The sequence below is a fragment of the Primulina tabacum genome, chromosome 4 (assembly GCF_025594145.1).
Source record: "Primulina tabacum isolate GXHZ01 chromosome 4, ASM2559414v2, whole genome shotgun sequence".
Taxonomy (NCBI): domain Eukaryota; kingdom Viridiplantae; phylum Streptophyta; class Magnoliopsida; order Lamiales; family Gesneriaceae; genus Primulina; species Primulina tabacum.
The window spans coordinates 1-27,869 of record NC_134553.1 but is presented as its reverse complement, the minus strand read 5'-3'; the positions used below and the strand labels follow the sequence as shown (position 1 = coordinate 27,869).

Sequence of the window (27,869 nt, the reverse complement as noted above, 5' to 3'; positions counted from 1 at the left end):
AATCGACATGAGATTAATTTTTAGATTATAATTAAATTGGACATAAGCCGAACACAAGTGAAGTTAAGCAACACCCAAAACTATTTTTTTAAAGTAAAGCCCAGTAGGTTGTGTCGTCGGCGGGCTTGGCCTTTGGGCCTAATGACAAATCTAAAGCCCATTGATAGCTGTATCGGAGAAATTAACGAGACGGCTTTCATAAGGCGCCCGCCACTGCAGTGCGTTGTGCCTCTTCTGCACACACACTGTAGTTATGAATTGCTCCCCCGCCGGTAACCACCATTTGTTCTTTCGTCCTCAACCTCTTCCGTCGCCCTACCCCGCCACCGCCGCCGCAACCATCGCTCTATATGATTCCCTTCTTGGTCATCACGGCTTGGCGAAACATTTTCTTCTCCATGTCGAAACCCTTAAGCACAATAACTTTACTCCGTTGGTGAATGGGCGGCACTCCATCCCACATCTTCACCATCATGCCAATATCAGAGATCATGGAGGTGGTGCTGGCGTTGGTGGCGGCGGTGCTGGCGTTGGTGGCGGCGGTGCCGGAGGTGGAGGTGGAGGTCGAGGGGATGATTGGAGTGACAATTTCTTTCACTTCAACCAGAAGTCGTTATTTCTCTTGTCTTCTCAGTTCAAATTCACAAAAGAAGACGACCCAATGTGCTTAATTTTACCCAAAATGATTTCTTTTGTCCTAATTTCATTGTCCGCTTCAGCAAGCTACTTCATCCTTTCATCCTCTGCAGCACGTGCAAAGACAGATGATCTTTCGGGAAATGGTGATGATATTGTTTGTGAAATTAGGGGTGGAAGGAGAGTTGAGCTGGTACCTGATTATGCCAAGGACGAGTTCATTGTACCTAGAAAATGGTGGCATTGGTGTGGCGAAAAATCGAAATCATCGATGACACCCGCGGATATTTGGATGAAATGTAGGGACCTGGTTGCGACTTTGATGCTTCCAGAGGGGTTTCCGGAGAGTGTTACAAGTGACTATCTTGAATATTCTCTCTGGAGAGGAGTTCAGGGTATTGCAGCTCAAGTTAGCGGTGTGCTTGCTACTCAGGTAGTAGATTTTTCCGCCTTTGGTGTAATTTGCTGAAGTATGTCGAGTGTCCTTTAGAATTTTCTGATTGGTCACTGTTATGTTTAGGCCTTGCTTTTTGCAGTTGGATTAGGTAAAGGGGCGATTCCAACTGCGGCAGCTGTGAATTGGGTCCTGAAGGATGGAATTGGGTATGTTAGTAAAATTTTCTTGTCAAAATACGGGAGGCATTTTGATGTCAATCCGAAGGGTTGGAGGTTATTTGCCGATCTTTTAGAAAATGCTGCCTTTGGATTGGAAATCTTGACCCCCGCATTTCCTCATCTTTTTGTTCCAATTGGTGCGGCTGCGGGAGCTGGTAGGTCCGCCGCTGCATTAATCCAAGTGAGTTTCAAATTTTGAGAGTGCACAATGATCACATCCATAGTCAGTGAGGTATCAAGTACATTATAATCAGCCAAGACTCTATCCTAATGATTCAAGGTCTTACCTTTGTAAAACAATGTTCTCTGAAACCTTGTCATGGTGTGAAATCATTATTTTTGAAACAATACCATATTCAATTCACTTAAGCCATTTTTCCGCGAATGCTCGTATTAATGTGGGTTGTGTAAATCTATTTTACGTTTCCGTTACATCAATAAAATGATTGAGAAGCTAAATGGCTAAATCCCTTATTATACGAGGGAAGTATAAACTTATCAAAACAAGAACTGACATTTTCCATTATCATAAGTTTCTATATTTGATGAACACAACTGAGAGAAAATATAGTAGCATTGGAACCATCTTAGTTAATGAGTGGGGAAAAGTTTTCTTGAATCTCATGTTATATTATTATGTGTTATGTTATTATCTTAGAATTGCAGGCAAACAGATCATTTTATTTCTTCTAATGTAAATTAATTTGGAATTGTTTTTCTTGTTGGACTATATGTGCGTACGGTGTCTTTCATGGATAATTTTAGATCTCTTTTGCAATAGTTTTCTTATCAGACAACTTTTACATATCACAGGCATCCACGAGGAGTTGTTTCTATGCTGGATTTGCTGCTCAGAGGAACTTTGCAGAGGTAACATCTTTCGTTATCCTGTCAAAATGTCAATCTTTTTGTTCATCTGAATTTTTTACTTGTTTTCATGATAAAACAATTCTCATATATACGGTAATTAAATTCAAATATATGATTGCTGCATTTACCCTGTTTCTGGCAGAAATTTCTCTTTGAAATTTACATCTCGAAGGATTCTTTTTTGACAGGTGATTGCTAAAGGTGAAGCTCAAGGAATGGTGAGCAAATCTATAGGAATTCTGCTTGGCATAGCATTAGCTAACTGTGTTCAATCTTCGACTTCTCTCTCCCTTGCTTCCTTCGGTGTCATAACTTGGATCCACATGTTCTGCAATCTGAAATCATATCAATCCATACAGCTCAGGACTTTAAATCCATACCGTGCAAGTATTACCTTGTCCTTTTACATTTCCTCCCTTTTTCCCTGTGCGACATCATGATAAATTGCATTAATATTTTTTACCTTCTCATGACATGCTTTACTATCCTTTTGAAAAGTAAAATTTGACATGTCCCCATGATTTCAATAGGCTTAGTCTTCAGCCAGTATCTGCTAAGTGGTCTCGTCCCTTCTGTTAAAGAGGTCAATGATGAGGAGCCACTCTTTCCGGCTTTTCCGCTCTTGAACATGAAGCCTGCATCTGAAGTAAGTTCTTTCTCAAATTAATGCTCCTGTTTTTTGCATAAAATGTGAATAGATCTGCAGAAGTAATGTTTCTTTATAAACGTAAAGCTCCATGGTTTAGTTATCTTATAATCCATCTCATCTTTTTATTCAAAGGTGATAGAAAAAGACTGACCATGTACCACTATTATCCTAAAGTGTTTAGGAGTGTTTGATGTGTAGTTAAAAGTTAAAACCATTGAATTTTCAGATGCGGAAAAATTCGGGTATGTAAATAAGTTTTATGAAAATTTGTATAGATTCTCTACTACAGCTGTATAATATCTGTAGTTTGTCGAATTGGCAGGTTTCCTAAATGTGAACACTTAAAAATGGTTGCTTGGCAAGATTTTGGCATGCGCTCTGACGATCAATTTGTTATGTCCTGTCTTATCCAGGAGCAAGATGAAGTATTGTCTACAGATGCAAACGATGCTGCTTTCCATATTGATCGGAGATTGCAGCTTGGTTCCAAACTCTCTGATGTCGTAAAAAGTAAAGAAGATGCTATCGCCCTAATCAATTTGTACAAGGATGAGGGTTATATTCTGACAGAACTCGAAGGAAGATACCGTGTAAGCCTCCCTGTTCTCAACGCTATTTATCTTTTTCTTAACGAGTTTTGTTTAATCTTTGTTAAATTCACATGTTCATCTCTGATTAATGCAACTGTCACATTGTTAGAAAGATCGCTAAAAAGTGGCTCAATTAGTTTTATACATCAACATGCCATATTGCATGTAAGCCGCAAGCTGGGAAATATTTGTCCTGAATTAATATTCAAGGTGCATCCGTTGATGATGGTTGGATATGGGGGCAACAGAGAGGCTAGACCAATTCAGTTAAATATAATTGGAATTGCAGTCCAGGGTATTTCGACTATTGACTACCTTGATGTCATTTTAGAAACCATTTCTTTCAGAAGTTTGAGTTGACAAAGAAATGACTCGATAGTAGTTTTAAATTTTAACAAAGGTGAAGTACAACATTACTGAAATAGCAGCGCCTAAGATATTTGTTTTCTGAACTTAAACAGGTGGTTCTCAAAGAAAGCTCATCCGCACAAGACATGCTAAGATCAATGTTTCAGGTCAGCTATCTGTATTGGCTGGAGCGAAACGCTGGAATCAAACCGAACACAACGATTCACGACTGCAGGCTTGGGGGACGGCTTCAAATATCATTGGAATATGTACAAAATGAATTCAACCATGTCAAGAATGACAGTGAGGTCGCCGGTTGGATTGTCGATGGTCTCATTGCTAGGCCATTGACCAACCGGATTCGTATTGGCAGCGAACCTGCATCTCTACCCGCTAAAAGATGAGCTCAACGTTTTTCCCCTTTTTGTATAAACAAATGTAGCAAATGGTGGTGAATGCCATTACTCTAAAAGAGCAATAAGTGTTGAAAATTTACAAAGTGAATGCGCTCGATGGACAGCAAGTGTCAAATCTCAAGAAAATTAACCATTGATTTTTGGAGCCTGAAAAATCTTGGGAGAGAGTAATTACCCTGAATAAATCTGTATCACATCACGGACCCACTTGGGGGAAACTACAACAATTTGCAAGTGAAAAGTATTGAAATTGCTATAAAATTTCCATGTAATCAAAGGTGTTGCGTACTGATTATATATGATCAAATTTATTTATTTTTCGAATTTTCCTATGCCCTTTGGCCACTAATAAGTGTAGAGTACTATTGTTTGTTTGGGAAAAGTTGACATTTAAGAGAATTTAACCACATAAAGTGTGTAGCTCACTCACCGAATTTAATTGGAGTAGGTCTCTTGTTGAATGGTCTCACGAATCTTTATCTGTGAGATGAGTTAACCCTAATGATATTCACAATAAAAAGTAATACTATTAGCATAAAAAGTAATATTTTTTTCATGAAACCGTCTCACACAAGTTTTTGCTATTTAATTGAGTTGGACAAGTCACGGGCATACATATAATTGCAAAGTGGTCCCTTGTGGTTTTCTTTTTCAGTTGGACTTTGAAAGGATGAAATATAATGAATGTTTTGAGTCGGTTCAATTTGGACCAATGATTATATTTAGAAAAATAATGATAATAATATCACTTGTGAATTTGGGAAGGTTTAAATTAGCAAAAGTTAGGCCACGAAACTTTCAAATCAAGTGGGAGATTTCCATTTTAAATCATGGGCCTACAAGATTTTTGATCACGAATGAAAATTATTTTAGAGTGATTTACTGGTAAGAAAGCTTGTGAAATTAGAATGTAACTATTATTATTAATAAGAATATAAATAATACAAGCTTTATTTAAAATAAGATAACTAAATCTAACTCTACCTGGCGATAAAAAAAATTTGTTATGATTGTTGCTTTCAACTTTATATTTATATTTTTGTAAAAATTTGTCTGATATGGTCTCACGATTCGTTTTTTGTGAGATGAATGTCTTATTTGAGTCATCCATGAAAAAATATTACTTTTTAGTCTAAGAATATTTTTTTTTTATTGTGAATATTGGTATGATTGACCTGTCTCACAGATAAAAATTCGTGAAATCGTGTTACAAGAGACCTACTTTTATATTTTTGCCATCAATATATTAGTATGGAAACTTCTCATATATGATCTTATTGCTAGAGGGAATGGAGCCAAGATACAAAATATAAATATATATATAAATAAATCTTTTCGACTGGATGAGAATATATTGAAAATGACTTCTGTGGGGATATTTTTTATAATTATTAATTTTTATTTTAACGAAATAAAGGAGTGGACATAGAACGAGAGGCAGGCACAGATTTTTCATTTTATAAATTATTATGTTTGTAGATAGAAAGAATAAGGGATATCAACGATATTGGATGGATTTATGTAATTATAATTATCTAATAATAGTAAAAATATTTCCATGCAAAACAGCCCTTTATCAGGTCAATTCAAAATGAGTACTTTTGTTAAAGCTTTTTATAAAGTAACTGAACTGATTTTTCACATTTTTAGGGATGAGTAGTGGTTGTGGAGGCGGGTGGGTTTGCCATCTTTATTTTTATCACTGGACTCAAAATCACAGAAATCAAATCCTTTTATGCCTTTCAAAAATATTAATAGGTTACGATTGAATTTCCGAACCAAAACTTATCATTATCTATTGTTATTATTATTATTATTATTTATTATTATTAATAATAATATTATTTTATTATTATATTATTTTTCAGATAGATTCGATGATGATGATAATAATTTCATATTCATCCCAAATTCAAAAAAATCGGAGTCTGTCTCCATTTCAGGTTTTTCCCGCAAGACCCCAAATCGGTGAGGGAAATTGTCATCCCTACGTATTTTACAAAAACCCAATGTTGAAGAGTTATATCTTTTCAAATATGTATATTTTGTTAGATGATTTCACATATTTATATCCGTGAAATGAGTTAATCACGTCTATATCTGTAACAATAAATAATATTTTTTTACAAGGGAGTTGAGTTGAAAACCCCTCATAAGATTAAATTGTAAAAAGATATCTGATAAGTTTGTATAATATGAATATAAATGTTGGTTAATACAAAAAATATCTGGGAATTAATATATAAGTTATTTCATCTTCGTTTCTCAGTGGATCCATAGAACACTATGGATTTTCTAAGTTCTCCAACTTTCCACCCTAAATTATCTACAAAGCCCAAAACATCCATCTCCATCGGTACGACACACAATTATCCTCGCATTTCATACGTCAGGATTGAAGAAAAGCCGCAGACCGCCACCGAAAGGCCACAGTCTCAGCTACTCAAGAAACCAACCCCACAATTATCCACCACCTACACCGCCCCCCCGCCGCCGTCTCCAAAAAGACCAGCAGATCCGCCATCACTCCCGGCCACTATCTTCAATGCAGCAGACAATTTCATCAACACCTTCATCGACCCTCCTCTCCGCTCCGCCGTCGATCCAAAATTCGTACTGTCCGACAACTTTGCTCCGGTGCACGAGCTTCCTCCGACACCATGCGAAGTTGTAGAAGGCTCTCTCCCACTGTCTCTCGACGGTGCGTATATCCGCAACGGCCCAAATCCTCAGTTCCTCCCTCGCGGACCCTACCACCTCTTCGACGGTGATGGGATGCTCCACTCTATCAGAATCTCCGGAGGCAAAGCAACACTATGCAGCCGTTACGTCAAGACGTACAAATACAAAGTAGAACGCGAGAAGGGATTCTCCGTCATCCCTAACGTCTTCTCCGGCTTCAATGGCCTTTCCGCCTCAGCGGCGCGTGGCGCGCTCGCCGTTGCCCGTATACTCGCGGGTCAGTTCAACCCCACCGAAGGCACCGGCTTAGCAAACACAAGCTTGGCTTTAATTAGTGGAAATCTCTACGCCTTAGGTGAGTCCGATCTCCCCTACTCAGTGAAAATAGACTCCGGTGGAGAAATTCACACGCTCGGCCGCCATGATTTTGACCGTAAGCTCTTCATGAGCATGACAGCCCACCCCAAAATCGACCCCCAAACAGGCGAAACCTTCGCTTTCCGGTACGGCCCCGTGCCTCCATTTCTAAGCTTCTTCAGAATCAACTGCAGTGGAGAAAAACAACCCGACGTTCCCATTTTCTCCATGACCAGCCCATCTCTCCTCCACGACTTCGCCATCACAAAAAAATATGCTATATTCAACGAAATACAAATCGGGATGAACCCAATTGAGATGATATCCGGCGGTTCTCCCGTAGGTGCAAATCCAGGAAAAGTTCCGCGACTTGGCATTATCCCCAGATACGCCACCGATGAATCGCAGATGCAGTGGTTTGAGGTCCCAGGGTTTAACACGATTCATGCCATTAACGCATGGGATGAAGTTGAGGGGAACACGATCGTACTGCTGGCGCCGAATATTTTGTCGGTGGAGCATACATTAGAAAGGATGGATCTGATACACGCGTCGGTCGAGATGGTGAGAATTGACCTCACGACGGGGTTCGTGTCGAGATTCCCTGTGGCTACGAGGAATCTGGATTTCTGTGTGATTAATCCTGCTTTTGTGGGCAAGAAGAACAAGTACGTATGCTTTAACCTTGAATTTAAGATTATTTAGATTTTACTAATTATATCTGTTTTTATAAGAAAATGCAATATTTTTGTTTGAACATTTAGCTGACGGTTAAAACTTAAACATAGAATATTATATCCGAAATTTGGGTAGGTTTTTTGTAAGACGGTCTCACGAATTTTTATATGTGAGATGGTCAATCCTATCGATATTCATAATAAAAAGTAATACTCTAATAATAAAATGTAATACTTTTTCATGGATAACCCAAATAAAAGTTATGTCTCACAAAATACGATTCGTGAGATCGTCTCACACAAATTTTTATTTTCTTAATAAGTCGGTATTGTTCGATATTCTAGTGTTCTAGACATAGAGGAACCACAAAAATACATCCGAACTTGGTTGTTAAACTCTACCGCACTTGCGATATTGTAGAAGAGGTTTCTGGAAAAATAGCTTAACATGACATATGATAAAAAAAACTTCACACCTTTCATTCTTATTTACTTTTTCAAAAAAAAAAATTTAAAAATAAGACTAAATATTAGAAAAAAATATTTTTTTTTCAATAACTTGTCTATACTTTGTGTTTCAGTCCATTTAATTTTAAAAATTTGGTTTCTTACATTAAATTTTACTTTTGGTTATTTTACTCTAATATCTGACGACAGATTAACAATTTATGATCTCACGTTAGTATTTTTCAATGTAACGGCAATATTTATCGGTGTCTCATCAATATTTTTTAGTGTCACATCATCATTTTTAAATGACACATTAGTAATTGGACCAAAATAGTCGGAACTAAAAGTTAGTGTATCAAAAACAAACTTTGAAAATTTAGTGGACCAAAACCAAAATTAATAAAAAAAATCCATAAAATCAAAGCATTTTTATACAAAAATATTTACTGAATTGTAGCAACGATAAAGATACAATCTTTTTATCAGATAAAGAATTTTGTGATAAATTAGTGTCAAAGCTTGATTATTGTACTTAGAAATCAGGGTGATATAATTAGGTTGAATAAATTTGACTCAAAATGAAAATAAATTTTGTAGGTATGTGTATGGGGCAATAGGGGATCCAATGCCTAAAATATCCGGGGTTGTGAAACTTGATGTTTCAGCGTCCGACGGTGACCGCCGTGACTGTACGGTGGCAAGTCGGTTGTTCGGACCAGGTTGCTTCGGTGGAGAACCCTTCTTTGTGGCTCGGGAGCCTGATAATCCGAATGCCGACGAAGATGATGGATACTTGGTGACTTATCTACACAACGAGAATAACGGGGAATCAAGGTTTTTAGTCATGGATGCAAAGTCACCGGAACTTGACATCGTTGCGGCCGTGAGGCTACCGGGCCGGGTTCCTTATGGCTTCCACGGGCTCTTTGTTAGAGAGAATGATCTGATCAAATTATTAAACCGATGAGTAGAAATTTCATGGTGTGTTAAATAGCATATCGGATTATGTTTTAAACAATACATAACAATATACTAAATTTCAGAAATAATGGAAATTTGTAGACTTAAATTATAAGAGCCAATCACATCATAATAACTGTATGATTAAATAAAATAATGCATATAAATTATAGATTATAGTTCATAATAATCATAGGCAAAAACTTATGTGAGACGCTCTCACGGGTTGTATTTTGTGAGACGGATCTCTTATTTGAGTCGTCTATGAAAAAATATTACTTTTTATGCTAAGAATATTTTTTTTATTGTGAATATCGGTAGGGTTGACTCGTCTCACGGATAAAGATTCGCGATACCATCTCACAAAAGATATACTCATAATCATATTGTAAAACTCAAATATTATATAAACCAAGTAACAACATAACAAATAAGTTTAGTTTGCTCTTCCGGTCAACAGATAGAATGAGTGAATGACTACTCCTAAGCCTATCAAGTTAAACGAATACTTTTTAGTATATTCAACTTGAAACTGACACATAATAGATATGTAAATCACTTAAGTCGAATTGTCAACTTAGGATCAGTGGAGATATTTGGAGAAAATGAATAAATATCTTATAATTTTTTTTAATTGTCAACTTAGGATCAGTGGAGACATTTAGAGAAAATGAATAAATATCTTATAATTTTTTTTTACAAAAAATTGTGTTGATGACCTCAACTGATGTTAGAAACATAAGTTTTTTCTTTGTCCTTCAAAGTTCAAAAAACAACTCATATAATCAATGCGGAATGAGTCCATTGATACTTTATGAACAAATGAAAATCAGTGAAGTAGAGAATAAAATGTGTAAGAGTTGTTTCTAGAAGTTTAAATGTTAATATTCTTTTGTGTCTTCCTTTATTCTATTTTCTTAAGTTAAAACTTTGATATATACAATTTCTGTTAACACTCATTTCAGAATGATTTCAACAATGCCAATTGAAACTTGTAATATCAACTTCTTTAAAACATTATACACATTTCTGAATATATTGACTCTTTCTGTCAGTTACAATAACTCACTCAAATGATAAAATGAATACGAGGATAATGTGAGTATGAATAAGAATAATGTGATCTCTGAAAAAAATTCTGATAAAACTTTAAGTGTGTGCGCTTCAAGATATATTCAACAAAGTTTTGAGTCAATAGAAGATGATAGATCGTAGATGTGTCGAGAGAGTTTGCTGAATCCTGAGATGGACTGTTTATAGGTGAAAACCAACGTTTCAAAATTTTAACTTCTATAAATCACTCGTACTGATGTCATAATTAAAATCGTACAAGATGTCACGTGTCTTCTTTTATGTTCCAAAATTAGTAGTAACAATAAATGCTTATAACACGTAGGGTCAAACTGTCATAATAATATTATTATGACCAATAAGATTGAATCAAATTTCGGTTGAAACAAAATTATCGGTAGAATGATTTAATTTAAAATTTGAAATCAAATAAATCGATTTATATTGATTTGTTTTCAAATTAAACTATTTTTCGGGGAATTTTTTTTTTAAAATAAAACTTTTATTTTAATAAATATTTTAAATTAAATATAAAAAAATTGAAGGTTATTAAGAAAGTTGGTTTACTTTATTTAAACGTCACTCATACTTTCCATAATTGGAGAGTTTTTATCCGAGATTCGAATCCAACTCGAGCCCAAAGCTTTGAGTCGAAAGGGAACCTTAAACTACACAAAGATTGTTAGAAGGGCCCGTGAAGGTGTTTTGGCATAGTCCTTCCAACTTTTAAGTGAGAACCGTGAATAAGTAAAGAGACGAGTTATGGCATCTCTCAAAATGAAAATAATAAATTTCAAATGAAATGAGTAAGCCTCGTATTTATAGGAAGAAATGTAAGAGACCACGAATATTTAGTAAGGACTATGTGCGTGTAACTCACACGCTTCTCTACAAAGGCACGCTTCTCTACAAAGGGGTCACATTACTAGGGCAAGCGCAAGGGTGAGCTCGCTCCTGAGGCGAGGCTCAGGTTAAGGGCGAGGCCTCCATGGATGAGCTCCTCACCCATGCTACTCCTCCGCTTCTCACCTCATCGGCTCTTCCCTAACTCCTTAGCACTTCCTCAGCTCCTTGGCAAATCCTCGATTCCCTAATTCCCAAGCTTATCCTTATCTCCTTAGCACCTATTTGATTCCCCACCTCTTTTCCCGCCACACCTCCTAACTCGTCTCATTTTTTTTTTAAATGCACTAGAAAATTTTTTTTCCAAGTATTCGGCCGAAATTACTATGTACATACATATATATATTTTCAAAATACTTTTATACTATTTAAAATAAATCAACCAACTATTATTTAAAAATTCTGAAAAAAGTAATTCAAAGCTTAAAGCCATGAAACGTCAACCACCTAAACTAATATTATTTCAAAAATAAATTAACCTAACATCCTCTCAAAAACCTCTCGAAGCATCATAAGTATAAAATTTTTTAAGTAATCATAAATCATAAAATAGTTTTATTTGCAGAAAACTAGCGATGGTCCTCGGGTTGTATGTACCTTCATTCCAGCAAGATCCACCATCAAGACCTCCATTTACATCAATCTCATGCTCACATGCATCGATCACACTTATTGAGTCTATTGACTCAACAAACCTTAATCATGATAACAAGTAATACATATACATTCACAAGCAACAGTGAAAATACTTTTAATAAAATAGCTTTTCATGACATATTCTTTAACGTTTTCCTTTGAGCACATCATATCATATTTTCTTTGAACATATATACGTATACGTTTCACTTTTTATTGAATTCAGATCCTCAATTGTGACTTTCATATTAGCTGTAGGTCGATGGATCCATCTACGTATTACAACAGTACCGGGCGACGGAGACATCAACGACATTCTCACCCGTCAACTGAGTTTTGACCATACATATCATCGTATCATTGTATTAGTCACAATCAATTCACCTCCTTCAAATTATCATATTTCCATCACTTATAAAAATTCATGCATTATAAATCATTTTTCTTTTAACCCAAGAATACAACATGTCTGTTAGCGTTAACGTTTCATCATAAAATTCCATGGACATTTAAAATAAACATTAACATTTATTAGACTACACATTAAACAATTAAAAATAATCATTTAATAAAAATATTTTCTCTTATATGCTCGCCGGTCTTCGTTCCTCGATCTCGTCTCGAATAATATTAAAAACACAGTTTTATGTATTCTAACAGAAAACCCTATTTAAACATGTAGCGATGCACATCATATTAAATTTATGCAATTAAAACCATTTAATTAGTCATTTTTCATTTTCCCTAGATTTACATACAGTTGGATTAAGTTATCATATATTGGACCTTACATCTTCTTTATCTTTGTCATCTTCCTTAGCTACAATTCGTACAACCAACTTGGACTACTTCATTCACCTTCCACACCCCAACTCCTAAAGAAACCTCTTATATCATCTTCACAATATTACTCATCTCCGATCCCTTAGCTACAATTGACACAACTCCAACTTGCCTCGTCTCCACCACCTATTCTCATGGGCTGAGCACATTTAGAGATAGACCCAAACCACCTACAATTGACACAACTCCAACTTTTTTGCTGTATATTGTATAGTTTATTTTTAGTAAAACTATGCATGGTATCTGATATCCTGGAAAGGGCTCGGGTCATTCTTGGACTCGGGGGGAAAGAGAACTTACACGAGTCAAATTCCAATTTGATGCAAAGAGTAGAGCGTGGGTAAAATTTAGACAGGGTACTCCAGCCCAACCAGGGTACTTTCGCTAGGGTTCAGGTCACCCGAACAGTATGGGTCATCATGCCTACTAACAGATGACAGGAAATGGGCAGTTGTCAGAATACAGGGCATGGGCAGTTGTCAGATGACAAAGCATGCGCAGCTGTCAGAGGACAGGGCATGGGCAGCTGTCTAATCAGGAACAGTGTCCATGCACTATAATCGAGGTCATATTCTCCCTTATAAATACCCAGGTTTGCTCATTTAAACAGACATTGCAATCTACTGCATTCAATAAATTCTCTCTCTACTTGGTGAACCTTGTACTTACTTGAGCATCAGAGTGGCTACGCCGGAAACCCTTCTGGCGCCCCACTGACATTATCTTGTTGAGTGTGTGCAGATTGTTTGACCCGGGCAGTCCAGGACAGAGCACCTGGGCATGCCAGGATAGAGCACCCGGATAGTCCAGGACAGAGCATCCGGGCAGACCAGGCCAGAGCACCCAGGAAGACCAAGACAGAGCACTCGAGAGACCAAGCCAGAGCACCCGAGCAGCCCAGTCCAGAGCACCCGGGTAGGCCAGGAGAGAGCACCCGGGCAGTCCAGGACAGATCACCCGGGCAGATCAGGAGAGAGCACCCGGGCAGTCCAGGACAGAGCACACAGGCAGACCAGGTCAAAGCACCAGGGCAGCCCAGGACAAAGCACCCGGGAAGACCAAGACAGAGCACCCGGGAGACTAGGCCAGACCACCCGGGATCATCCAATCAGGCCAGGTCATACTCATCCTATCATATCACAATCTTTACAGGGAAAGCACTCTTCTCTGCTCGGGTAGATTGCCCACCCCAGCTCACCCAATCTACCCGGGCATCATCATTGTCACCGTCTGTGGGAAATCAGATCTATAGACGTAGATATGGTTTTCATTAAAAAATAAGTCCGACCAGCTCGACACTCAGATCATATATGTGGATTTCATATGGGCTCAAAGCTCAGCAGCTATCCCGGATTGGCGTGGAAGAGCATTTGATATGCACTCAGTAGCATACAACTATATTAGTCACCTAATTTAGCTCAACAAGAGAAGTTTCACTCTACCAAAAATAAATTCGGATTCAGTATTTTCAGGTTAGTGATTTGGTTTTTAATAAAACTAATACAACAGGAGAAGCAGAAAAGTCAAAAGTCCCGGAGATATGATACCTCGACACCATATTTAAAGTCTGGGAGGCACGAGGTCCCGACATCATATTTAAAGTCCGGGAGCTATGAGGCCTCGACACCATATTTTAAGTCCGGGAGATATGAAGTCCCGGACCATATTTAAAGTCCGGGAAATATGAGGCCCCGACACCATATATTAAGTCCGGGAGACATGAGGCCCCGGTAGATTCTTGTAAATCCGACACCATATATTAAGTCTGGGAGACATGAGGCCCCGCCTATTCTCTAAGTCCAGGGATCCGTACCCTGGCTCGGGGCTCCGCACCTCGACCATTATAAGCCCAAGGAACTACACCCTAGCTCGGGGCACCACACCTCGGCCATTATAAGCCCAGGGCACTACATCCTGGCTCGGAGCATCACACCTCGACCATTCCCAAGTCCCAGGACATGCCCCCGGCTCAGGGCTCCGCACTCTGATTATAGATAAAATTCAGAGGCTCCAAATTCGGCATTCAAAAGCAGGTTTATGAACAAGAAGAATCAACTTATTTTTAAAGGCTGGGTATATTGCAAGTATTCTCAGTTTATAAAACACAAAGACAATGAAAGGAAAATATTATTCCATCGAAGCATATTTTATCGATAATAAGCCTGAGAGACATGAGGCCTCGACATCTTCTATTTAAGTCCGGGAGGCATGAAACTCCGGAACCTTATCTTAAGTCCGGGAGACACGAGGCCCCAACACCTTCTTGTAAGCCCGGGAGACATGAGGCCTCGTCATCTTATACTTAAACCCGGGAGGCATGAGGCCCCGATATTCTATTTAAGTCCGGGAGACATGAGGGCCCGACACCTCATCCCATCTCTGGAAAACATGAAGCCCCCGATGCTTTTATAGTCAAAATTAATTATCTTTCCGGTGGAACACCAAGCATGACTCATCGGGACAACGAGTATGACTTTAGCCCGACTATTTAAGGAGAGAGTGGTGATACCCTGGGAAGTGCTCGGGTCATTCTTGGACTCGGGCGGAAAGATAACTTACACGAGTCAAATTCCAATTTGATGCAAAGAGTGGATAGAGCACCCGGACAGGCCATGATAGAGCACCGGGCCAAGACAAAGCACCCGAGAGACCAGTCTAGAGCACCCGGGCAGTCCAGGACAGTGCATCCGGGCAGCCCAGTCCAGAGCACCTGGACAGTCCAGGACAGAGCACCCGGACAGACCAGGCCAGAGCACCTGGGAAGACCAAGACAGAGCACCCGGGAGACCAGGCCAGACCACCCGAGATCATCCCATCAGGCCAGGTCATACTCATCCTATCATATCACAATATTTACAGGGAAAACACTCTTCTCTGCTCGGGTAGATTGCCCACGGGTAGATTGTCCACCCAAGCTCTCCCAATCTACCCGAGCATTATCAGTATCTAATAAAAAAATCTCACATTGTATATTGTAAATTGTATAATTTACCATTAACCTTTTGTGCATCTATATATTTCTTTTATAATTTTCAACAATAAAACATTCCAAGTTTTTCTATATTTTAGCTTCTAAATCTTCTCTTTTAAAACACATTTTTTTATGCGTGTGTATATGCAAACCAACATATTCAAATAATAATTTAAAATTAGTATACTAGTTTTGAAATATTAATTTCAATTAGAACATAGAAATATATTATTTCTGTAAATAAAAATTACATTCAGAGTCACTTAACTTACACATTGTTCTATTTTTTTTATTATGTTATCATGAATTCAAGGTTTTAGTCCACAAATTTGAAATAAACAGATCTTTATAATATACAGTAAAAAATTTTTTACAAATTAAGACAAAAATTAATTAAACTTTATGATTTTTTGATCGCTTTCCCTCGATAGCCAATTTTTAGTTAGTGAAGGGGTACGCGTGGATAGGAAGAGTGAGGCTATGTTCTACCGGATAAAAAATCAGATGCAGCATAGCCTCATCCGGATTTCTTATGAAATTTGTTGTCTATCTGTTTGCCAAGAAAAATATCTTAAACTTGTGAATTATTCGTCATATTTGTTCATATTATATATATCAATAATCTTGAATAATCATATTAATTTGTTACCATAAAAATATTAAATAATTTTGAACCTCACAAACAAAAAAGATATTATATTAGAACTATTTATTATATTTGAGTATGTCATTTGTGAGACGATCTCACGAATCTATACATGTGAGATGGGTCAACCCTACCTATATTAATAATAAAAAGTAATACTTTAGCATAAACAATAGAGTAGTTCTCTTATGAAACGGTCTCACGAATCTTTATCAGTGAGACGGGTCAACCCTACCAATATTCACGAAAAAAGTAATACTCTCAGCATAAAAAGTAATATTTTTCATGGATGACCCAAATAAGAGATTCGTCTCACAAAATATGACCCGTGAGACCGTTTCACACAAGTTTTTGCCTAAAAAGTAATATTTTTCATGGATGACTCAAATAAGATATCCGTCTCACAAAATACGATTCATGAGACCGTCTCACACAAGTTTTTGCCATTATACTCACATATGATATAATTATAGGTGGTAAAGATTTTGGAATTTTTTGATGTAACACTAAAGATATTTTGGAGAAGAATTTTGTTGTTTTTCATGTGACATTGTAGAAAATAAAATTAAAATCTTACTGAAAAAGAATGTTTCGTCTATCATCTCTGAATTATTTAAATCAGTAAACAATTTAAATTCATACATATATTACGGAAATGTTTCATCAAAGATTCGGCAAACTTGAGTTTTTCCAACTAAAAAAATAATTTTGTACTTGTTGAATGTTGTTTTGTATTTCATGTTAGACAAAAACTTGTGTGAGACGGTCTCACGAATCGTTTTTGTGAGACGAATATCTTATTTGGGTCATCCATGAAAAAGTATTACTTTTTATGCTAAGAGTATTAATTTTTATTGTGAATATCGATAGGGTTGACCGGTCTCACAGATAAAGATTCGTGAGACAATCTCATGAGAGATATACTCTTCATGTTATTAGCAGCAACTATTACACTTTTTTTTTTATTGCAAATAAATGTTATTCTTTGGATATTGGTTTCACCCTCTCAATCATTTCAGGATTCTTAACACTGCCATGAATAATCGAACCCTATAAAAATTGAAAACAAAAAAAATTAAAAAGTATTTACAATAAATTAAGCAGATAATTTATAAAAAAAACTTTGTCACGGAAAATACATTCCAAGCGGAAAATACAATTTGATGTATTGGGCTGATTGCACGGATACTAAGAGTCATAAAATAGGTAGTCATTTTTTAATTTTCGAATTATTTGTTTAATTTTCAAAATATTTGGAATTTTCTTGTAGTCAGATCAATTGATCATTTTTTAAAAAATATTTAAATTAAATAATATGAGAAAAATAAATAAAATACAAGAAAATTTTGAATTTGTATGTGGATGGCCGAAGAATCGAAGACAAACATACCAATGAATATTTGTTTTAATATTTAAATTAAATAATGTGAGAAAATTAAATAATGTATAATTATCAGAAAACTTGAATTTGTAAATGGATTGCAAACCAATCGAAGAGTTGTAACAATGTTAACAGACATTAGACATCAACACGAGTGTTCTTTAGAGATTTAAGTTTATAATAATTTTAATTATTATTCTTTATATCGTCATCTTGAAGTAGTATAATATTTAGATTTAATATTGATACTTTCAAAGTATCACAAACTTTAAGTAGCACGACTTTACAATTTTTTATTTTATGTTGATGTTGAAAACACAACACGAATTTATATTGATAATATATCCAAATCTATAACAAAATTTAAGATTTAAATCAGATATTCTCGAAAAACATTGATTCAAGGTTAAAGATCTATTATTATTGTAGATAGTTTCTGATAATATCGATATAAGATGAAGATTTGTCACATTCATGAAAAATATCAATATAAGGTCTAGAATTTTTTGATATTAATATTAATATTACTTTAAATTTAAGATTCCTCAATATTAATAATGAATATGGATATAAAATCAAAGATTGTGCCATATTTTTTCCCATCATGGATTATCTATCTTTTTATCATGGAATTTTTCAGCTGTTTCGTTTCTCTTGCTTTAGCATGTATTGAGTTTTACAGTGAAGGTTTTTATATTAAGAAATAACTCTGATTGGAATGAAGAAATAATCGATTTCCTCTTTTTTTTTTTCTTGGTATATGTCCAGTCCATTCATTGCCATAGCTCGAAGCTTTCTAGCTGCTGCATTGAAATCCCGAACTCTAGCCCTGGTTCTTCTGCGCTTATTTGGTTCATTATAGGCTTTGGTTTCTATATTTTTGTGATGATTGCGATTGTTTCTGTTATGGGTTGGATATTTTTTTTTTTGATTAATCTTGCTGGCCTTCAGATCGGTTTTTTCCTGTCTCCATATGGTGCACACATAGTGTTCGAAAACAGAGATTAGTATAATCTCACAGAGAGGACCTATGGATAAATTTATAATCCAAATACTCAGAACTTCAAGTGATTGAGTTCTGAAATATTATAATTGTGTACTTAATAGACAGGAACAGAGGGTATATATGGGCAATAGTGAGCTATTGTCCGGCAGATTTAGCTCAAACTGCAGTAGCCCATTTGTAAATGATAGTTCAAAGAGAAAGAGTAAATATATGAATATGATCTTTTGCACAAAAGTATGAAAAGTGATGGAAGATATATTGGAAAAGAAAGCTGAGAACTTCATTTATTCGCAACGGAAGCTTTACAATATATAGGCTAATGAATAACAAACTAACAATCTGCCTATAATTTAGCAACGGCTAGTTGACTTATTAAACTGGACTTAACAAATAATAAAGAAAAAAGATAACAGAGAACTTAATAGAAAAGAACATGAGGTGGCCGTCTTGATGCAAATAACCAACACTCCTCCTTGCATTAAGGGCTGCAAACTCCAATTCTTTGTCTAAGAGACCCAAATTTGTTTGCTGGAAGAGGTTTTGTGAATATGTCAGCAAGTTGGTCTTCAGATTTGCAATAAATCAGGCCCACTTCTCCTTCTTTTTGCACTTCTCTTAGAAAGAACAACTTGATATTAAAATGTTTGGTTTTTCCATGAAAAACTGGATTCTGCGATATTGATATTGCGGCTTGGTTGTCAACAAATACCTCTGTAACTTTTAATTGCTTCAAGTGTAAGTCACATAACAACTTTCTCAACCACAATGCTTGGTTTACTGTTGCTGTAGCAGCAATAAATTCTGCCTCTGCAGTGGATTGTGCCACAATTTCTTGCTTCTTGGAACACCAAGAAAACACACCAGATCCTAGATTAAAACAATACCCGGATGTACTCTTCATATCATCTTTGGATCCACCCCAATCACTATTAGAAAATCCTGTCAACTTGAAGTTTTGACACTTTTTGAATTTTACTCCATAGTTAACAGTCCCTTTGATATATCTAATGACTCTTTTTGCTGCTTGAAGATGCATTTCAGTAGCACAATGCATAAAACGAGAGAGAAGGCTTACAGCAAAAAGAATATCTGGCCTAGTAGCAGTTAGGTACATCAAACATCCAACCATACTTCTGAAATAGCTTTCTTCAACTTTTTCTGAACCATCTTCCTTGCTTAAGCTTTCTTTTTGATTCATGGGTGTAGCCATTTCTTTGCATTCCTCCATATGAAACTTTTTAAGTATTTCCTTAGCATATTTTCTCTGACAGATGAAAACTTCTCCCATCAGCTTGTTTGATTTCCATGCCAAGAAAATATGTCATTAGCCCAAGATCTGTCATGTCAAAGACCAGCATCATATCTTGCTTGAATCCATCAATAAGCTTGGCATTGCTACCTGTCACCAACAAATCATCTACATACAAATACACAACAAGAAAATCATTATCTTGTTTCTTAAATATAGAGTGACTTCCGATAGACTTTTTTCAAAACCCAAGCTCAATAAATGATCATCTATACGACTATACCAAGCTCGTGGAGCTTGTTTTAAGCCGTAGAGTGCCTTTTTTAGTAGGCACACTTTGTCTTAATGGCCTTCTTCAATGAATCCTTCTGGTTGCTCAACAAAGATCTCCTCCTGCAGTAGACCATTTAGGAAGGCTGATTTTACATTAGCTGGAATATTTTCCACCCATTTTGAGCTGCTATAGCTAGGACCAACCGTATAGTGTCTAATCTGGCAACCGGGGCAAATGTGTCTGAGTAAATCGACTCCAAAATTTGAGCATATCCCTTGACACCAGCCTAGCTTTGTGCTTGTTGATAGACCCATCAGCATTGAACTTGGTCCTAAACACCCATTTTACTCCAATTATTTTCTATCATTGGCCTATCAACTAGCACCCAAGTCTTGTTCTTTTTTACCATCGATAGCTCCTCCTCCATTGCCCTTTTCCACTTTTGGTCCTTAATGGCTTCTTCATAACATGCAGGTTCACAAATGGCTACATTGCATCTTTGATAAATATCATGAAGTGATCTTCTTCCACGGACTGGTGGATCATCTTCCGTTTCCGCTTCAATTTCTGAAGTTTGGACTTGGCAAACTTGATTTATCTTGCTTGTAGATGCGTCTTTTGTTGTTCCCAGTTCCACTTATCTTCCTCAAGGAAAAACACGTCTCTACTAACAATTAACTTCCCTGTTTGAGGTTGATATACCTTGTAGGCTTTAGAGACAGAACTATAACCCACAAAGATGCCTGGTCAGACCTTTTGTCTAGTTTTATCCCGCTTGACCTGTGGAACGTGAGAGAAACAAATACAACCAAATAATCTTAGGAATTTGAGTGAAGGTTTATAACCATACCATGCCTCAAATGAAGTTTTATCCTTCAAAGCCTTGGAGGGCAATCTATTTTGCAAAAAAAAACTGCTGTACATGCAGCTTCAGCCCAAAACTTCTTGGGTAGCTCTTTCTCATGAAGCATACATCTGGTCATCTCCATTATATATTGGTTTCGCCTTTCACTAACTCCATTCTGTTGCGGAGTATATGGAGCAGTTAATTGGTGTTCTATGCCGGCTTTCTCGCAGAACAAATTGAATTCTTGTGAAGTGTATTCTTTTCCATTGTCAGATCTTACTGTTTGAATCCTACAGCCACTCTGATTCTCCACAATTTTCTTGAATTTTCAAAATACTCCAGCAACTTCTGATTTGAATTTTAAGAAGAAAAGCCAGCAAAATCTTGTAAAATCATCTATAAAACTGATGTAATACCGACTACCTGCTAATGATGGTGTTCTTTGAGGCCCGAATACATCTGTGTGAATAAGTTGAAGCTTTTGAGTGGCCTTCCAAGTTGACTTTGGGAATGGTCTTCTTCTGTGTTTACCATATTGACAAGTATAACCGTTTAGCAAGTGATCTCCAAAGTTTGGTAAGCCAATTGTCAACTTTTTTTTCTGCATGAGCTGCATCTTTTCCAAAGGACAATGACCGAGCCTCTTGTGCCATACTGCAGTGTTGCTTATTTCAGTAGAATATGCAACAAGTTCTTCTTTCATGGGATCAAAAGAAAAACTATTACCCTTCATTCTAACCTTGAGAGTTTCCCGACTCATGGCATCAAGAATGCGACAAAAAACCATCTTCAAAGATTACTTTAAAGCCTTTTCCCATTAATTGACCACATTTAGCAAATTCTGGTCAATTTCTGGCACATAAAGAACATCAAAGATTTTCTTTGTACCTGCCGCACTTGTTATGGCAATTGTTCCTTTCCCTTTGACAGAAATGTAATCACCATTTCCAATTTTTACCTTATGATATCAGTTGGCTTGAAATCTATGAAAAGTCCCTTGTCATGAGTCATGTGGTTGGTGCATCCGCTATCAATCAACCAACTTTCAGATGAGCTAATGCTTGCAAGACAAGATGCCACAAAAAGCTGATCTTCATCCTCTTGAGTTGCAACTTGGGCTTCAACTTCTTGATGATGAGCTTTTTCTTTGCATATCACTGCTTCATGCCCAAGTTGATTGCACTTGGAACACTTAGAATCAGGTCTCCTCCAGCATTTAAATGAAGGATGACTCTTCTTTCCACAATGTTGGCAAACTGGATAGGAATTTTTTGATTTCCATTTTTCCTTTGGAAAAACAGATGTACTTGCTTCATTCCGTTCGAAATTCTTCTTCTTCTTTTTGTATTTGGTCAAATTTTGATGTTGGGCTGCCAAGGCTCCTTCAGATGTTGTATCCTCTCTCATTTGTCTTCTCTGTTCTTGTGCTTGCAAAGCATTCAACAATTCAGCAAGAGAAATTTTTGTCAAGTCTTTTGTATTTTCCAAGGTAGTGACAGTTGCCTCATATCTTTCAGGTACTGTAACAAGAATTTTTTTCAACAATTCTTGTGTTGGTAAATTCAGATCCAAGAAGTCTTACTCTATTTGCAATATTAAGAAGCTTGCTAGAGTAATCTTTAATTGTCTCTGAGTCTTTCATTCTTTGAAGTTCGAATTCCCTGATCAAGTTAGAACTTGCATCCCTTTAATTCTTTCATCTCCTGCATATTCTTCCTTTAGATAGTCCCAAATCGCCTTAGCTGTTTGAGAGACATAATTCTTGTGAAAATCGTTGATGTAACCGCTGAAAATAAGCATGCTTTCGCCTTTGATTTTCTTGTCTTTTTCTCCTTTGTGCCTTGATCTGTGCCATAGTAGGATTAGCTGGAAGAGGTTGAACGTCATAATCCTCTTCCACAGCTTCCCAAATATCCAATGCGTCCAAGTACGTTTCCATACGCAGTGCCCACATTTGATAATTTTCTCCATCGAAGACTGGTGGAGCCATTGATGAAAAATGAGATTCACTTTCCATTTCAAACAGTCAAATGAATTCACAGATCCCTTAAGAAGAGAGCTCTGATACCACTTTGATAGTTTAAAGAGAAAGAGTAAATATATGAATATGATCTTTTGCACAAAAGTATGAAAAGTGATGGAAGATATATTGGAAAAGAAAGCTGAGAACTTCATTATTCGCAACGGAAGCTTTACAATATATATAGGCTAATGAATAACAAACTAACAATCTGCCTATAATTTAGCAACGGCTAGTTGACTTATTAAACTGGACTTAACAAATAATAAAGAAAAAAGATAACAGAGAACTTAATAGAAAAGAACATGAGGTGGCAGTCTTGATGCAAATAACCAACAGTAAAAACCAAGCATTGCTTACTGTCGTGTTGATTTTAGTTTTTTGTAATGCAGTGTGGTGAAGAGATGGAACAGACTTTGTTACATACAAGTCTGAGCATGGGAACTGGCAGAAACTGTGCTTCAGCAAAATTAGTGAGCAAGCTCCCTCTGCTAACGGGTTCCCTTACTAGCTTAATAAATCCGGCAAGTCTACATATACATGATTTCACTACTTGTAGCATATTATTCTATTTCAAGTTTCCCGTTCCACGTATACGGCTTGTTAAATTAATACTTGAATGCTTCAAGTTTTTCTGATGCAGTTCCATCATTTTGGAAATTGATAACCATAGGCGTCACCTATTCAAATCGGAAGCAATGGCGCCATCGATCTTGCTCAGGGGTGAGTCATCTGATTTTTAAAATGGCCACTCTCTCCAGTGTTATTTGCTTTTATTTTTATATTCTCCATTCCTTTTCTTTCTTCAGACGTTGTGGTTAAGGCAAGGTAGGAAGTCAGTTTGACAACTTTAATATTGTGGTTTTAGGCAAGTAGGAGGAAAATTTGATAACTCAAAGGCTTCCGCGGCATGCAATGCGCGCTGTCCATGTTACTTTCTGCAGCGTGCATTGTGTGTCATCGTTGTTCTTTTCTGCGACGTGCGTCGTGCGCTGTTGATGTTACTTACTGCGGCGTGCACGGCGCGCTTGTCAATAAACCTCTGACTTTCAACAATTTGTAATTCTGCAGCGTGTAATGCGCACTGTGAAAATTATTTTTGTTGTAGGGTTTTCGCGATCTCTGCTGTATATTATAATAATTAAATAAGTATGTAAAAGGAGAATTAAGAAATTAAAACGAAGGAAGGAAACAGTCGAGTCGAATAAGACATTATTCTCACAAAATTTATCCATGCGACGATATTCTAAAGTTTGTGGCCATCTAGAGGCATGCAATTTCATTCGATGCATCTACTCTAACAATTAAGATACAAACCTAAAAAATAAAGTTTAGAAAACTAGTCTTTCTGCTTCTTAATATTTCTTTTATTGAACTTGTGATTCTCGCTTTATTGAAATTCAAAGAAGCGTAAACTTTGAATTTATGTGATGAAATGATTTGTATCGTGGAAGTTTAATTTTTTGAGAACATTTACACGATTTATGGAAGGAACTAATATCTTTAAAGAAATTTGATGCATATAACATATACGAATTTCATTATCCACACGATCATATATATATATACACAACATTTTATGGTTGGATTTGTACTTTATATATTGGTGTGTATGTTAGTTACAAGATATGTTTTTTGATGATTTTGAGTTCTATAATGCAAGTAATATGAAGAATCGTCACTAATTAAATGTAACATTTTACTCAAACACGACGAAACCCGATGATCAATCTTGCATAACAAATAATTGATTACTTTTTTGCGTCATCCTTAATGACTAAATCATTAAAAATCCAATAATGTGATTAATTACAATTATTTGGTTGCAATTTCAGGTCGCCGTCACCGCACAAATATCCCATGGAACCCCGTAAGGCACCCTTTGCGGTAGCCTAACGCAGCAACTATCTCGAGAGTAGGAGATTTTGCATCCATTACAATAAATTTGGATTCTAGTGTAATTTCGTTATGTACAAAAGTACTAGATATCCATCGTCTTCTTCTGTTTCCGGATCATTTGGTACGAAAATTGCTTCGCCACCATAACATTTGGGTCCGTATAGGCGGCTAGCCACCGTGCAATCGTTGGAATCTGCTGTAGAAGTGATGAGTCGATTTTTAACCACACCTGATATCTTTGGCATCGGAGCCCCTAAAGCAGCATAAATGTACCTGCAAAGAAATATTTAATCAATCGGAAGATTAAGATCAAGTGTAGACACATATGATTCACAGGTTCTAAATAACAAACTTTAGAAGCAGGTCTCTTTGTGAGACGATATCACAAATCTTTATCTGTGAGACGGGTCAATCCTACCGATATTCACAATAAAAGGTGATACTCTTAACATAAAAAGTAAAAATTTTCATGGATGACCCAAATAAGATACTCGTCTCACAAAATACGACCCGTAACTATCTTACACAAATTTTTGCCAGAAATTTGAGCAGCATCATTTCTCAAAATTTTCTGCGTCTCTACAATATGGAGGTATTTTTATATATATTTTAAACGCATCGAATGTTAATTTGTTAAAATTTTGGGTCATAAATAACAATATCCCACGTTTTTTAAAAGTGAAACTATTTCACGTACCTGTTCTTTTCCCTGCATGAGCCGGATTGATAACAGCAAAATCAAGATTTGCAGCTGACAACGCCCACCTCGTGACGATCCTCTCCTTTACATTTATTTCAATTCTTTCCAAGCATGCATGAATCAAATCCGTTCGATCCAACACATGTTCCACCGCCAACACGTTTGGCGCCACGACGACTATGGTCTCCCCGCCGCCGCCATCATCTTCATCCCAGGCATTCACTGCGTGGACCATGTTCAACCCTGGTACTTCAACCCACCACATATCACTTTCATCTACCGATTCTCGAGGAATGATCCCCAATCTCGGTACTTTCTTAGGATCAACGCTGATTGCAGGCATCCCTTTAAGAATGTTTTTAGGGTTCATAACGATTTGTGTGTCGGGAAATATGGCGTACTTTTGGAAATAGCGAAATCGTGGATCAGTGAAGGCTCTGGTAGAGAGAATATTGGCACTTCTGGTTGTTTCTCCCCTTCTTTGTTTATCTTGAAATATATCAAGAATGGCGGCATGAACGTGATGCTCTGTCGGAAGGCGAATGCTTCCTGGGTTTCCACGTCGATTTTCGGGTGAGCTGTCATAGTTGTGAACGGAGCTCCGAAGGATTCGTGGCGGCCCAGAGTGATTATATCTCCATCCGGTGTTATTTTGATTCTGTACGGAAGATCAGATTCTCCGAGAGCAAAAAGTTTCCCATCAAACAACGCCAAGCTCGTGTTCACGGTGCCGATTCCATGTTTGGGGTCGTATTCTCTGGCTAGAACGCGGCCAAAAGTGACTGCGCACCGGGCGATCGAAGCCGCGAGTCCATTAAAAGCGGAGAAGACATTGAGTATCACCGGCCTACCAATTTCCCGCTCCACCATGTACTTATAAGTCTTGATATAACGACTGCAAAATGTAGCTTCCCCGTCCCGAATTCTGATCGAGTGCAGCATTCCATCTCCGTCGAAAAGGTGGTACGGGCCGTCGGGGATGAACTGAGGATTGGGTCCGTTACGGATATAAGCACCGGTGAGGCACGACGGAAGGGTACCCTCCACAACCTCACATGCCGTCGGAGGAAGCTCGTCCGTGGGATAAAAGTTCCCTGAAAGCACATGCTTTGGATCGATGGAGGTCCGAAGGGGAGATCAATGTATTTACAGATGATATGATCTAGCGAACTGAAAATAATATTGGGTAAAGATTGTTTCGTAACTTTACTTGTTCTCCGTTCAGTCTGATCATCGGAAGGAGCCAACTTTACTGGATTCAGAAATCTGGTTCCTGTCGGTATTTTGTCGATTTTAACAGATTGAATCTTGAATCGAACAACTTGTGATCGTGGGAGTGAGGGAGTGAAAGTGAATTTTTGAAGGAAAGATGAACAGAGGCTTTCCATTTCTTTTATATATCTATATATCTAAGTTCATTGGTTGTTTATATATATATACATATATTGTCATATTTTGGGTGACCATATATGGAAGCAAGCAAACTAAGATATTTATGTTCTCTTTAAAATGTCAAAAACACACCAACTATGTATTTTTTTAATGAGTAGGTTCACAGTTAAATGGATTTATATATACGAGAAGTGTCGATTCAATTCATTTTGGAGTAAAAAATATACTTTTGACGTGAAAAATATCTATTCCTGAGTCGAGTGCGATAAAATAAATATTCCACAAAATTGATCGTTGGAACCGTCTATAAGAGTTTTTGTTATTTTTGATAGGTTCAAGTATATATATATTATATTGACAGAGATAATCAACACAACGTGTTATTCAAACACCACATGTTTGAGTAAAAAAAAGAGCAGGTCTTTTGTGAGACGGTCTCGAATCTTTATCTGTGAAACGGTTCAACCATACCGATATTCACAATAAAAGTAATACTCTTAGAAGGTAATATTTTTTAATGGATGACCCAAATAAGAGATCTGTCTCACAAAATACGACTCGTGAGACCGTCTTACACAAGTTTTTGCCAAAAAAATAATCACAAATTGATATTTTTACAAGTACGAAACTTTTGAGTATATATTAGAAGTCAAATATGCTAACTACCTATTAGAAAATTCGTGTGGAAGGAGCTATTTATACATATTCCCTCTTTGAAAAACCAATGGGTTAATTCATTTCGACACAATGCGACAAGTTTTTATGACTCTATCTAAAGATA

At 36.8% G+C, this 27,869-nt stretch overlaps 2 protein-coding genes and 1 pseudogene across 2 annotated transcripts; 2 read left to right on the top strand and 1 right to left on the bottom strand.

The window, feature by feature from the left end:
• Positions 1–189: 189 nt before the first annotated feature.
• Positions 190–4,391, top strand: LOC142542100 (protein root UVB sensitive 1, chloroplastic-like). Its single transcript, XM_075648536.1, has 7 exons — positions 190–1,069; positions 1,157–1,432; positions 2,065–2,121; positions 2,310–2,508; positions 2,652–2,767; positions 3,184–3,360; positions 3,822–4,391. The coding sequence occupies exons 1-7, from the start codon at positions 254–256 to the stop codon at positions 4,110–4,112; spliced, it is 1,932 nt and encodes a 643-aa protein (XP_075504651.1). The 5' UTR covers positions 190–253; the 3' UTR covers positions 4,113–4,391.
• A 1,988-nt stretch (positions 4,392–6,379) lies between these two features.
• LOC142542099 (putative carotenoid cleavage dioxygenase 4, chloroplastic) lies at positions 6,380–9,353 on the top strand. Its single transcript, XM_075648535.1, has 2 exons — positions 6,380–7,831; positions 8,888–9,353. The coding sequence occupies exons 1-2, from the start codon at positions 6,411–6,413 to the stop codon at positions 9,255–9,257; spliced, it is 1,791 nt and encodes a 596-aa protein (XP_075504650.1). The 5' UTR covers positions 6,380–6,410; the 3' UTR covers positions 9,258–9,353.
• Positions 9,354–25,685: 16,332 nt separating this feature from the next.
• LOC142541284 (putative carotenoid cleavage dioxygenase 4, chloroplastic) lies at positions 25,686–27,129 on the bottom strand (annotated as a pseudogene).
• Positions 27,130–27,869: the final 740 nt, after the last annotated feature.